The 12,467-nt window shown below is 40.0% G+C and overlaps 1 protein-coding gene and 1 long non-coding RNA gene across 3 annotated transcripts; one reads left to right on the top strand and one right to left on the bottom strand.

The window, feature by feature from the left end:
* The first annotated feature begins 200 nt into the window (after positions 1-200).
* LOC148404700 (uncharacterized) lies at positions 201-1,729 on the top strand. Its single transcript, XR_015861250.1, has 3 exons — positions 201-903; positions 1,477-1,569; positions 1,647-1,729. It is a non-coding gene; the product is annotated as an uncharacterized LOC148404700 (long non-coding RNA).
* Positions 1,730-3,828: 2,099 nt separating this feature from the next.
* On the bottom strand, positions 3,829-12,216 carry kif3a (kinesin family member 3A). 2 transcript variants are annotated; one of them, XM_088389454.1, is made up of 17 exons: positions 12,090-12,216; positions 11,060-11,333; positions 10,464-10,608; positions 10,119-10,203; positions 9,869-9,974; positions 9,475-9,614; positions 8,937-9,134; positions 8,683-8,857; positions 8,487-8,582; positions 7,394-7,550; positions 6,747-6,927; positions 6,364-6,474; positions 5,965-6,090; positions 5,497-5,550; positions 5,304-5,372; positions 5,076-5,206; positions 3,829-4,780 (listed from the first exon to the last, which is right to left on the bottom strand). In XM_088389454.1, exons 1-17 carry the CDS (start codon positions 12,096-12,098, stop codon positions 4,732-4,734), a joined length of 2,106 nt encoding a protein of 701 aa, XP_088245580.1. In that variant the 5' UTR covers positions 12,099-12,216; the 3' UTR covers positions 3,829-4,731. The 2 variants fall into 2 exon arrangements, with proteins under 2 accessions (XP_088245580.1, XP_088245588.1); XM_088389462.1 differs by lacking the exon at positions 12,090-12,216 and adding an exon at positions 11,731-11,925.
* Between the last annotated feature and the right edge of the window lie 251 nt (positions 12,217-12,467).

Here is a 12,467-nt window from a genome sequence, read left to right as displayed (position 1 = left end):
AACACCACGCCAAAAAGATTGTAGACACGCTTTGTATGGCGTTATACAGGCTTCTTAAGTTTTTTGAAGACGAGCAAAATAATCAAAAACAAGAGTCGGGGTAGGCAGCATAAATAAATAAACAAATAAATAAATAACAATAATAAAAAAAAAAACAATACAAAAATAAAATAATAATAAAAAATAAAAAATGAAAGTAAAAAATAAATTAAATATATATAAATAACCCTAGTTTGAAATAGGGGTTTATGTAGAGTAAGTAGGAGTTCAAACTGGAGTTGGAAAATATTCTGGACCGAAACAGGCCTGAGGCAGGAGTCAAACCAGCGCCTACACTAACCTTTGCACCACCAAGGCCTTGCTAAAATTGACATTGTAAACCAGTGAATGTATTCATCCACACGTGAAATGCAGATTGGATTCTCACTTATATATAATAAGAAATGGACACTGAATAATATTCAATCATACTAGTAGAAAATGAGGTATCTCGATGTGCGTTACTCGTCTATTTTAAAATGTACCATTCGATTTGTCAAATTAAAAGCAATTTTTCCAATATGAATTAGTTTTTGTCACACCCCTAATACATACAATAAATGTCGAGGTGCTACTCAATGTGGGCGCGGGTCACATGCGTGGACCCACGCTACTTTAAGTCCTTATATGGTCTTTCTTTCCTCTTATGCCTCTTATGTAAAGCAGAGCATCTGAAAGTGGGGCTTATTGTTTTTTTGCCCCACCTGACAGCGTCGGCCTGTGCTTGCTTTCGAAATCATGATGACACTTAACACTGATGTAATAGTCATACTCATGGCCTTCTTTTCAGCATCCTTTGTGCTTTCTGATGATATCCAGCTAAAGAGTATCCAGGAAGCAACGGAGAATGCATGTCTTCTCCCAGTAAGTACATACGGTATATTCAAATAAAAATGATAAAAATATAATTATTATTTTATTATATTGATAGGTTTTGCCTTTTTTACAGTCCCCGCGACTGACTCTCAATGTTAGAGATTTGTTCACTCCAACTTATTTTGCAAGAACCACACGGCAGACAAGTAAGTCCTTTTGGACACCTGCAGGTGGAGAGTCCATTCGTCGCTGTGTGTGCAGCGATGTTCGAATAGAGCTCTGGACTCTCCTTCCTGCAAGAGGATATTTATTAAGAGAAACAGAGTGGGGGTATGAGTGGGCTGAATAGAAAGCCCTTGTCCTCTAGTCTAAACATCTCAGGGGATGTTTTACGACCTTGTGATAAGGAGGACAAGGTAAGGTATTTATTACCTGTTACATTCCAACATAATCCTATGATAAAGATAACCTGGAAAACCCTAACACTCATGGTGCAAAAGCCAAGCACCACAAGATGTCTAGTAGGTTTCAGACATTTTCATATGACAGAAAGGTAGGCTTTGTCATGTCAACATGGATGGCACTTGACCGGATTAATAACAGTGTTTTTTTACTTGACAGAAAAGTTTCTTTTGCGAAGCTGAGAAAACCTTGAAAAATTGTTTTTCAAAGTCGCGTGGAATGACGCAAAAGCCAAACATGGCAACATGTCAGGTAAGTTTGAGACATTTTCGTAAGATGACAAGGTAAGTAAGGTTGTCACCTGAACAGAAAGTTGACATCATTAACAGTGACCTTTACAGAAAAGTTCCTTTTGCAAAGCTGAGAAAGGCGTGAACAAAACTACTGGTGAAGAACTAAAAATACTTGCCCGTAATCTACATCAGTACAATAAGAAGGTAAACTCCTATTACACTTCTCTAAAGCAAATTTTAATCAGAGATGGCTTGAAGTGTCAATATGTATTTTTTTTAAATGAGCACATCAGGTTTTTGAGATATTCTCATTTAACTCATTCACCCCCATGAACGGCTATGCTATTGTATTAATAATATTATTGTTGTCAATATGAAAATCTGATGTGCTCGAGAAAAAATTGAGGGCAGGTTTGGAATCACTGCAAAAAAAGATTTAGAAAAGTTTGATTGCATTTATGATAAAAAGATAACGTTATTAACAGACATAGTTGTTGTTCATAAGAGCACAGAGTTTTATTCTTCAAATCTTGTGCGTTACTCAACTCATGCTCATGTTCTGTTCCAGAATAGAGTCGAGACATGTCACCTGAGAAACAACACAAAATATCCTCTGTGCAAATTGTTGGAAGACATCGCAAAATGTGCACTCCAGCAGTTGTTCTGATAAAAGTGACGATTGCTTGTATGTTTTCATCAGAATAACTTATAAATTATTTTGTATATTAATTATAAAATCTGATATTCATTTTTCCATTATCGTGTTGAAGTGTTCATACTTAGCAAAATGTTAAATAATTTCTAACATGGTATACTTAAGTCTAGAAGAATTTTGGACTCTATCTTCATACCAAAGAATTTGAAATAAAACAACCAAAGTGACTAAAGTGGAGTACATTTTACATTTTTATTACATTTATTTGTATTATTTATTTAGTTTACCACACAGGAATATGATTCATTTTATGTAAATCACTTCACTGGTTTCTTTTATAGCAAACAAATTATTTTAGGTGCATTACCTGACATGTTTCAGCGGTTTCTTCCGCCTTCATCAGAGTCTCACCGATGTGGTTGTGACGCGTCTTTATCAGCTGATGGATGAAGATTTGACAGGTGAGTCACGCCCTCTGCTGTCCATTCACCTCTCCAGAATGCTGTTCCAGATTGTAGAGAGCATGTAAACTCCCTCATCCCTGTTGATGGTCCTCGGGCCCCGCTTGCGGATCTCAATGGCCTCCCTGATCCAACGCTGATGTTTGTTTTCTTCAGTGCGGATGACTCTGGCCTTTTCCCAGTCCACGATGTGGTTTTCTCTTTTACAGTGGTCGGTAATGGTAATAAATAAAAATAATCCGGATCCGTGATTATTGTTGTGCGTTCGTACAGTGTTCTGACTACTGACAGTTTATGTATGGTGGGATGTTCTGAGGTCCAGAGGAGGTATTGGTCGATGCGTGTGGGTTTTCTGTGTACTTTTATTTTTATTTATTACCATTACCAATGGTCTTTTATATTATAAAAGAAACCAGTGAAGTGATTAAAAAGGGAAAACAAGATGAACTTAGTACAACCATTTTATGTAAAGTTCCTCCATTCTAGCTGATTTTGATCGAGAGGCGAGGTACACCCTGGACTGGTCGCCAGTCAATTACAAGGGCATGTACATACAGCAGATATAAAAAGTTAAATTGCTCTCACTCTCAAAACAGTTGGGCCAAAAATAACCCAAAAAGTGCCTGTGTTCAGAATCAACCAATCTAATTTAAACTCATGCTAAATAGGAGTCAGCGTCACCATTTGTCACCATTTCAGATGCACCAAATAAAATGTTTCCAGTCACATCTTGATGAGAGCTTTCACAACAACAAAGGGATCAAATTGCTCAAAGGTATCGGTCAGAACCAGGATGGAAAATAATCACACCATAGGACTCAGTGAAAACAGTCATCGAGTGGAGATGTGGCATAACTGACATTACCAAGAACTGATGACTGCCTTGTCTTTTTGATGACAAGACAAGAAAAGGCTGCAAACAGGCCGACTTCATCATTGAAGGAGCTAAAAGATTTTCTGCTAAGTACCGGTTTGAGACAATAATCACTCATCTTCTTTATATGTCTGGCCTACGGTGTCAGGTGGTGAGAGGGAAGCCTTATCTTACAAAGAAAGTCATCCAAGCCCGACGCATACAGGAAAATCGGTACGTAAATGCACGTTACTAATCACCACTGTCATCTACACCATCAAGACAAAGACAAAAAGAACAACACAAATGTGAGGTAAACGTGTAAAATAATTTAATAAATAAAACTTCCAGGGTGAATGTAAACATTTGACATGTATCGTGATATCAAACAAAAGCCGTTTTGCCTCCACTATGAAACACCCACGTGAAATTAACATGACCTTCACAGAGCCTCATACAAGTGCATTATACTAAGGCATAGAGTAAATATGGTGCATCTCAACAATACAGCTGTAATTTTTCAAAATGATAGATGAACACGTGGCACTAATGAGACAGCTGGCTGGCATGCACGTTCCCAAAACTTTGCACCCACGTGAAATAGTAGAAAGCACACGTTCACCTAAATACTTATAACTACGTAATCTCTCTTCAGCCTGAATCTTCAAAAACAATTTGACTTTAGGATCTTTATCATTGCAGATGACTGCATGGAGTTTCCAACCAATACAACAGTTGCCGTCGGTCATCAGAACATACAGATCCAGTTTAAAATGTTTTAACATATGTTGACATCTATTAATGCAAATGTTAGGCTGAGCTATTTGGACCGTTCTTTTTCAGTGACACAGTCTTTGTAGAACTAACTTGGAATTTCAGACTTAAATGAAAAGGATCTGCTGCTGCAGAAAAAGAACAAATGTAGCCATGACCTGTAAGCAGCCCAGATTTATCTCCCGTTAGACGCAGGGCTTCACATAATACTGTATCTTGGCAATGCATTTCAACAGCAGCGGCCCCTCTCATTGGGGCCGCTGCTGTTGAAATGCATTGCCAAGATACAGTATTATGTGAAGCCGGGGATCCTATTGACTATAATACTCCAAATAGCTTTTCAGCCGCGTCACATTTAAACCTGTCAGTGTATTCAGATCATTTTTCTTAAAATAAGGATCATTAGTTTATACGATTTTTCTTGACATCGACATGTCTTCACTGCTGAGGGGACTCGACGGCCGCCTCTGCTTTTGCAGACCTTTTCCTGTTAGGGGTTAATAAAAGAGATAAGCGTTAGTGGTGCTCTATCTGGAAGGCGGCTTCTCAGAACGAAGATTATATCTTGATGTCAGCACAAATGCTGCGATGTATTCATTAGGTCAACACCGGGTCGAATTCACATTGCAATAGTCATCATTGTCACATAGATTTCTATCTAATGTACATATCTCATAAAAAACTATTAGTTATGGACCTCCAATTAACCCCAACTAACCCCATTAAACCTCAACTAAAGTTCTAGTAAGCTTTACTTGTGGTCTGTGTTGTGTTGTGTTTACCTGCGACCAGTCTTGGGCCGGCCACTCTTGCTACTTTTAGAGGTTTTGGGTCTCTCAAGCCTCATCAGTGACTGTTGCATGCTCTCCTTTGTGTAGGCCAAATACACATAGGACAGGTCCACCTCGAAAGGCTGCAGGATGAGAGTCAAGCACGGTGTTGAGAAGAAAAGCGACAGGTATCGAATATTTGTCAATTGGACGGGAACAAGTAGAGCAGAAAAACCTTACGTCTTTTTCTTTTTTGCCTGGAGCAGGTGTTTGTTTTCTCATGTTGTTGCCAGTGAAAGCGACACATTTCTGACACGAGAAAATACAAATGATAGACAATCTGGATCTTGAGGACCATCGTGATTCACTTCATCAAATAAAAACAACGGTGGGTCTCAGCTCCATAGTCAAGTTAGCAAAACAAAACAATTACCAGCTGCCATTCTCCAATGTCTTCATTCCAGTGCACATAGTTCTCAATCATCTCCTACACAGAGGGAAAATGTCAAAGTTATACATACATAGTTATAGAGAATGATCTTTATTCACTACTTGACTGGATGGATCTCTCTCATGTTGGCAGTTTACAGGGAACTCTTTATGAAAATTACCACTCACAGCAAGGAATGAAAAAAATGTTAGCAATGCTTCTAGCTAGGGAAAGAACAGCAATGGCATCAACATACACTCTTATTCTTAAAAGTTAGGTTTACATTTCTAGCAAAAAAAGTACTGAGAAACAACTTGCAAGCTAAATTTACAACAAAACAGAGCCATTCTTTGGCTGTCTGCTCTGAGCATGTGGTAAAGTTACTTTAACTTTAGTCAACAGAGTTTATACAAGCTCTCAGCATGTATGAACAACTGAAAAAAATTATAATAGTAATAAATAGACACAGACCTGATATTCTTGAGGAATAAAGTTGTCTATGATCAGCATTTGGAGTCGCAGCTCCCGGCTCAGCTGGCGAATGTTCTCCAAGAGGCCCTCAATCTCTCGGTGATGCTCTTGTTGCAAATCTGCCAACTGAAGTAGGAAGGAGAAGACTCAATGTGAAGGGTCACATGGCATATCCAAGCAAATTCCAATTAGTGCCTATAAACGTTTTTCACAAGCATTTAGTGCGAGCACAATTCAACAGATTCTCACACAAATTGAGGAGCAATGTGGCATCAGATTTGTGAAATGGCACGTTTCTGCCACCTGCAGGGTGTTCAACCTTGAAGAAGGTCCACAGATGTTCCTTTCGAAATCTAATTTAACCTATGCTGAATATACATCACCGCCAGAGTCACTTACCTCTGACTTGGCAGCCATCAACATGGTCCAGACTTTTTTCAGTTTCTTGGTCTTTCCTTGGGCCTCCTCCTGAAGGCTTGTGTACTTCTCCTCAATGTCCAAGCGTTCTTGCTGTTTTGGAAATACACAGATGCAGATTTACACAGATACACATGGCTGCAGTGGTACCGTAGGTAGGAATAGTTTGACAAGCCATTTTTAAGACAGCTCCCTCCATATATTGCGTTGCAATTTGCTTGTGGTCTGGAATGTGACCCCCACAATGAATTACAGTATTTAAAAAACAAACAAACAAACAAACAAACAAACAAACAAACAAACAAACAAACAAACAAACAAACAAACAAACAAACAAGAGTTGATTTCCCATGCCATGTGTTTACCTCCTTTTCCTCCAGTTCCTTGCGAAGGCGCTCCGCCCTCCGTCGGCGTTCCTCCAACTCACTGTTGGACTCCTCGAGAAGCTTCTCCTGTTCTTCAGCCTTTGCCAGGAGGTCGACACCCCCTACAATTACCTTCTTCTCCAAGGCTGACAATTTCTCACGCAGAAGATGATGCTCCTGCCTAAGAGTGATAATATGAACATATGCGGTGAGAAATGTGACGTTTTTTTTAAACATCCTAAAACTCGATACACAGAAACAGGCTCCAACAATAAGGTAACCTCCAAAACTGTTACGCTATGTTCTGACTGTCTGCTTTGTGCACACTTGCTCCTCTTATTTATTATGTTATTTGTTTATTTATTATTTATTCATCGCTCTTATGTATTCATTGTTTGTGCCTTCTTGTTTTTACTTTTTGTGTTGTTTACTTGTATGTATATTGTGTACTATGTCTTGTCACTGTGGGATAGTGGGAAACGAAATTTCAATCTCTTTGTATGTCTTGGCATGTGAAGAAATTGACAATAAAGCAGACTTTGACTTAGACACAAAAAGTTCCCCCAAAAAAACTTTGATGTGCACTGTGAAAGAAAAATTCATTTTAAGTATGTGAGGATGTGTTGCTATTCTTCTGGTTTACTCACTGAGCTTTGAGAAGATCCTTCTCCCTCTTCTCCAGCTCAGCTTTTGCCTTGTTCCTCTCCTCCTCCTCCATGTCCAACTTGGCCTCCAAAGCCTTTCTCTCTTCTTCAATTTTGGCCTGCATCTCCACCATCTTTTCTGGTGAAACCTTCTTCTTCCCTGAAATAACAATATGTGCTAACTGGATTCTGCAATATCTAATATTTCAATGGCACAATGGTTACAAACCACAGTGGGAATTGAATCTTGGACAGAAATGTCAGCTGTGGTTTAGCAACAACCTACTTGAAAATAACCTCAGAATATGTCATATGCTTTCGTTAAAAGCAAAACATTTGCTACAGGACAGATGGACCATAAATATTCTTACACCGACCTCTTTCTCCTTGGAGGAAGAAGAGTTGTAAAGACAAAGGCAAAAGGAGGAGAAAGAACACACGAATGTTAGACAAATACCAATACAGCAAAGACAAAGAAAATAAGAACACTTAACGCAGGTCAGTGAATGAAAAATGGTACAGGTGAAGGCTTGAAGGAGTAGAATAAAGCTGAGCCATGAGCTGACTGTGGGCATTTTTTTTTTTTTTAGTCCCAATGATCGTCACACACACATCTGGGTGTGGTGAAATTTGTCCTCTGCATTTAACCCATCCCCTGGGGGAGAGGGGAGCAGTGAGCAACAGCGGTGCCGCGCTCGGGAATCATTTGGTGATCTAACCCCCAAATTCCAACCCTTAATGCTGAGTGCCAAGCAGGGAGGCAATGGGTCCCATTTTTATAGTCTTTGGTATGACCCTGCCGGGGTTTGAACCCATAACCTTCCAGTCTCAGGGCGGACACTCTACCACTAGGCCACTGAGCTAGTGTTACAAATGAACTAAATCTAACATTCATCGACTTCAGCAATAAAGGGATGTGAGGTGTGTGTGTCATATGCATTTTGCTACCAGCATGGTGGTGGAATAGAAAAAAAAAAATCCTGAGAAAACTACTAACAAAACGTCCGTCAAATTAATGCATCAAGTAAGCAGTTCACATACTCAAATTTCCTCTCTACAAGAGGAGAAAATAGATTCAAGGCCTTGTAATTGTTACCTCTTCGTCTCCTGCGTCCTTGTCCTGCTTCTCCTTCTTCGTCCCCTTCATCAGGCTCGTCCGAGCCGCTGCCCTCCGAGCCGGAGATCTCCTCACCTGGGACCGTCAAGGCATTATGGAACAGTATAAGGTCACAAAGACTACGACATAAGAAGAGTGTGCTCAGCTCAAGTGGGGTCAGGAGGAAACTTATTACCCTCCTCAAGTTTCTTCTTCAGATCCTCAATTTCCTTCTGAAATTTGCGCAGTAGAGCTTCCTTGGGGTCCTCGTTGATTCTGGCCTTATTCTTGATGTTCTTGGCTCTGTTAGCATAGCGCAGAGTGCTGATGGTCTCGTCGTAGTTGTAGTCCGCGGGACCTATGTTTGCACACTGGTCGGCGACACGCCAAAACGTCAGCACGCTGAAGTCTTGCCAAATCTCGGAAAATATCTCCTTTGTTTGGCCTTACCATCAAGGTCTTGGAGTTCCCTCCTAGGGAGTCTTGCAGCAGGCGGGTAAGTTTGGAGTTCCTGTAGGGCACATGGGTGCTCTTGCCATCCACAAGGGCGGAGATGACGTTACCCAAAGTGGAGAGTGACAGATTGATTTTTGTGGCTTCCTTCAGGCGCTGGCCTGTGGCCCCCGTTTTACCCTGTCTTTCTGAACCCTGTGAGGGGGGTACACATATTAAATTAATAGTAAGAATCAGGCCATGTCCACAATCAAAACCTTTAGCCATGGTAAAGGCTAAACTTGATGCAGTGTTTTCCTTAACTGCCAAATTCTGTCCACGTGATATTCAAAAATAACTCCTCTGAACTCTTGTGTTACACAAATTTTCCTGCTTGACACTCTAGTAAATGTAGTCTTACCCCAGTATTGTGAATAGAGGTTTAGTTTTGACCACAGAGAGGAAAAAAATATGTACACGTGGATCATAACCATTGATAAGTTACTGTGATGATCATTTCCGTTTGTGGAAGTTATATAGCTGATGTTTGACATACTGCGAGATCAACAAGATGAAGCTTTCCCATGCGCACGTGCTGATTTCCATCTACGCCCTTCTCGCTGCACTCGATGGTGATGGTGAAGATGGCGTGTGATCGAGAGCTGTGCTCATTCATATTTGTGGCACCAACAGAGCCTATTGAGAGGAAAATGCAGAAAACAGGTGGTTGGATCAAAACAATGATGAAGCTACACACAAACAACTATTGTATGAGAGTTAAGAGGCTACTCAGTGTTGTGTAAAGTACAGGCTTGTTGATAAAGCCTCTTTACAGTCACTTTGAGTTCCTCGTTATTTGGAGGGTGGGGTTGCCACATCACTCGATTGGAAATCTTTGCAAACAGATAAACACTAAAGTTGGAATAAGTGGTTGTTAATTCTCTTCTTACGGTTTTTGTTGCCCAAAGTCATGATTCTGTCCATGTCGTCAGCATTGTTCGCCACATATCCAGAAAGATCTTTGATATACACGCCAACATCTGGTCTTTCTTTAACCTAATATAGAAAAAAACAAAACGTTATGATGCGCAAGAATGATTGATTCCCTTAGAAGCCAATCTACAAATGAAGCAGTATTTTTTGCAGCTGTTTCAATTAGAATCACTGAATCAACACCATTTTTGGTAACAGATATGATACCTCCAGTCTCTGCGTCTGGTCCTTGGACAACAAGTCACGCACTTCTTCATTATAAATCTCCAGGTATGATACATGAACCAGAAACCTGTCGAGGTGTATAACAGTCTCTGACTCATCAAAATATTAGTAGTTGCTCCAATACAATTTCAATTTTTCCAAGCAACACAATGTTTAGATGGATTGTGCAAGTTAAAAAAACAACACATGGCATGAATGTTTTAGGTGCAAATTTAACATTTTAATGAAATTTTAGATTGTAAAGACAATGAAATGGAATAATATAAATGAAGGGGCCAATATTGATAATGAGGAAATAAAAGCCTCAAATCTGTCATTTTTACATACCTAGTGTCTCCCTCTGCTTTGGCAATGTGACCAAATATATGTGCAAAGGAATTGGGGATTATCCCTCGGAGCTCTGGCACTGCTCGTACACCTTCCATGGTGAAGGTCTTACCGGTTCCAGTTTGGCCATAGGCAAAGATGGTACCTGAAATAAACAGAAGCACATAGATGCAAAAAAAAAAAATAATAAAAAAAAAATAAAAATAAATCCCACTGAGATTCAATATGGGTTGCAAAATGTAACATATCATAATGGCTACACATTAAATGGGTTTTGCAATGATTGAAGCAGGATCCCTTTTAAATGTGCTGGTGTATATCACCTGTGACAGCAGTACATGACCTAGAACTTTTCTGACACATCTTGAGTACTTTGGTGGTGTAAAATAAGATTATATAAATGTAAGATAGGGGGTTTGGCTCAATAAAGGCTGGGAAACAATGGCTTATGATTCATGACAATGTATTGAAACATCATTCAGCTTTATGTGGACCAGACTGTGGAGGGCTGACTATTCATGTGTCTAGTGAGTGTATATGAATCCACAGGCTATTAAGCAAAACATGATCACATAATATTACTATATTATTAATACCATTGTATCCTGCCAGCACCGAGTCAACGATGGGCCGGGCAGTAAGATTGTAGACATCCAGCTGTTTGCTTTCTGGTCCAAACACCGTGTCAAAAGTGAATGTTTTGGGAGGCTCCTGCTGAGTGTCCAGCTTGTTGACCGTGATGGTACCGCGGAACTCGTCCACGGCGACGGCCAGCTTGTAGCACATCGCAGTCTCTTTCTGGTTCAGCGGACGACATCGTACCACCACCTTGACGTTATCGCTCACCTCCGGCTTTTCAACCTTATTGCTCTGCAAGATATCACGGTCGGTCATTGCGCGACACGTAGACACAGTCATAACGCTACAGTGGAAAATTGGAAGGGCTTGAATTGATTAACGCCATAAGACTCTGAGTAGATTGGTTAATTACCACTAGTTTCTGTTTGTTGGCGCTTGGTTGCTGAGGATGACGAGACGCAAACAATTCAGATTACAGATGACATCAACGGTGAGAAATTTCCAGTGACTAAACCCATTCGTTGAAACGGACAACGACAAAGCGCAAAGTGCACATTTCCCTAACATTCTGGTTAACTGCGAGTGAGCTAACAGGCTAACCGGTTAGCATCACATCGTTGGGATCGGAGGAAGGGAGGAAACCCTTGGCGAACAAAACACAAAATACAAATTCGGCGGAGCGACTTACCGGCATGGTAAAACAGCAGGGAAGTAGTTAGAGTATACGTGCAACGACCGGTGTTTGTATTATTGTGTCCGTTGAGCACTAGACTGGTTATTTTAAGAATTTAAAAGCCATTGTGGAATCCATAACATCAGCCTCACGTTCCGTAGCTCGGCTAAGCCTGTGCATAGTGCGCATGCGTTACCTGCTGGGGGCGACTCGGAGGAATTCCTCACAGCTATCATAAGGTGACGTGGGCATTTATTAATGAAATTAAACGCAAAAAGGCGTCTGTAACCTAAACTAAATTTGGTCTCAAAATGTACACGGTGTGCTTTCCGTCGTACAGAAATAAGTTTCCAAATACAAGAACGAACCCTCACCTGCTTCATCACTCCCAGTGTCAAATGTCTGGACTTCAAGCATCAATGCTAAAAAAATAAAAATAAAATAAAAACTGTATACATTTTCATCAGTTTCAATCATCTTAGTTTGATACGTGAATAGCTCAAAGGATGACAAACCTTCGTACGTCTTCGACTATCACCACGGCAACGGTCAAAACTAAATCCGTCACGCAGTCACGTTTATTTAAATAGCTACATAAAATGTGTTATCTGTGAATAAATGTGCAATATTTAACATTAAACGGTTGTTATTTTGTAGAACCTATATTCCTTTATATATTTTAAACTTGGGAAAATAGCCTTGTTTATTGCCATCTTGATTAATTGTATGGCTCTCACGTGAATTTTGGAGTA

The sequence above is a fragment of the Syngnathus floridae genome, chromosome 1, assembly GCF_059516105.1.
Source record: "Syngnathus floridae isolate MCC-2025c chromosome 1, RoL_Sflo_1.0, whole genome shotgun sequence".
Lineage (NCBI taxonomy): Eukaryota > Metazoa > Chordata > Actinopteri > Syngnathiformes > Syngnathidae > Syngnathus > Syngnathus floridae.
The sequence above is the reverse complement of the archived record's forward strand: the minus strand, read 5'-3'. Positions and strand labels throughout refer to the sequence as shown.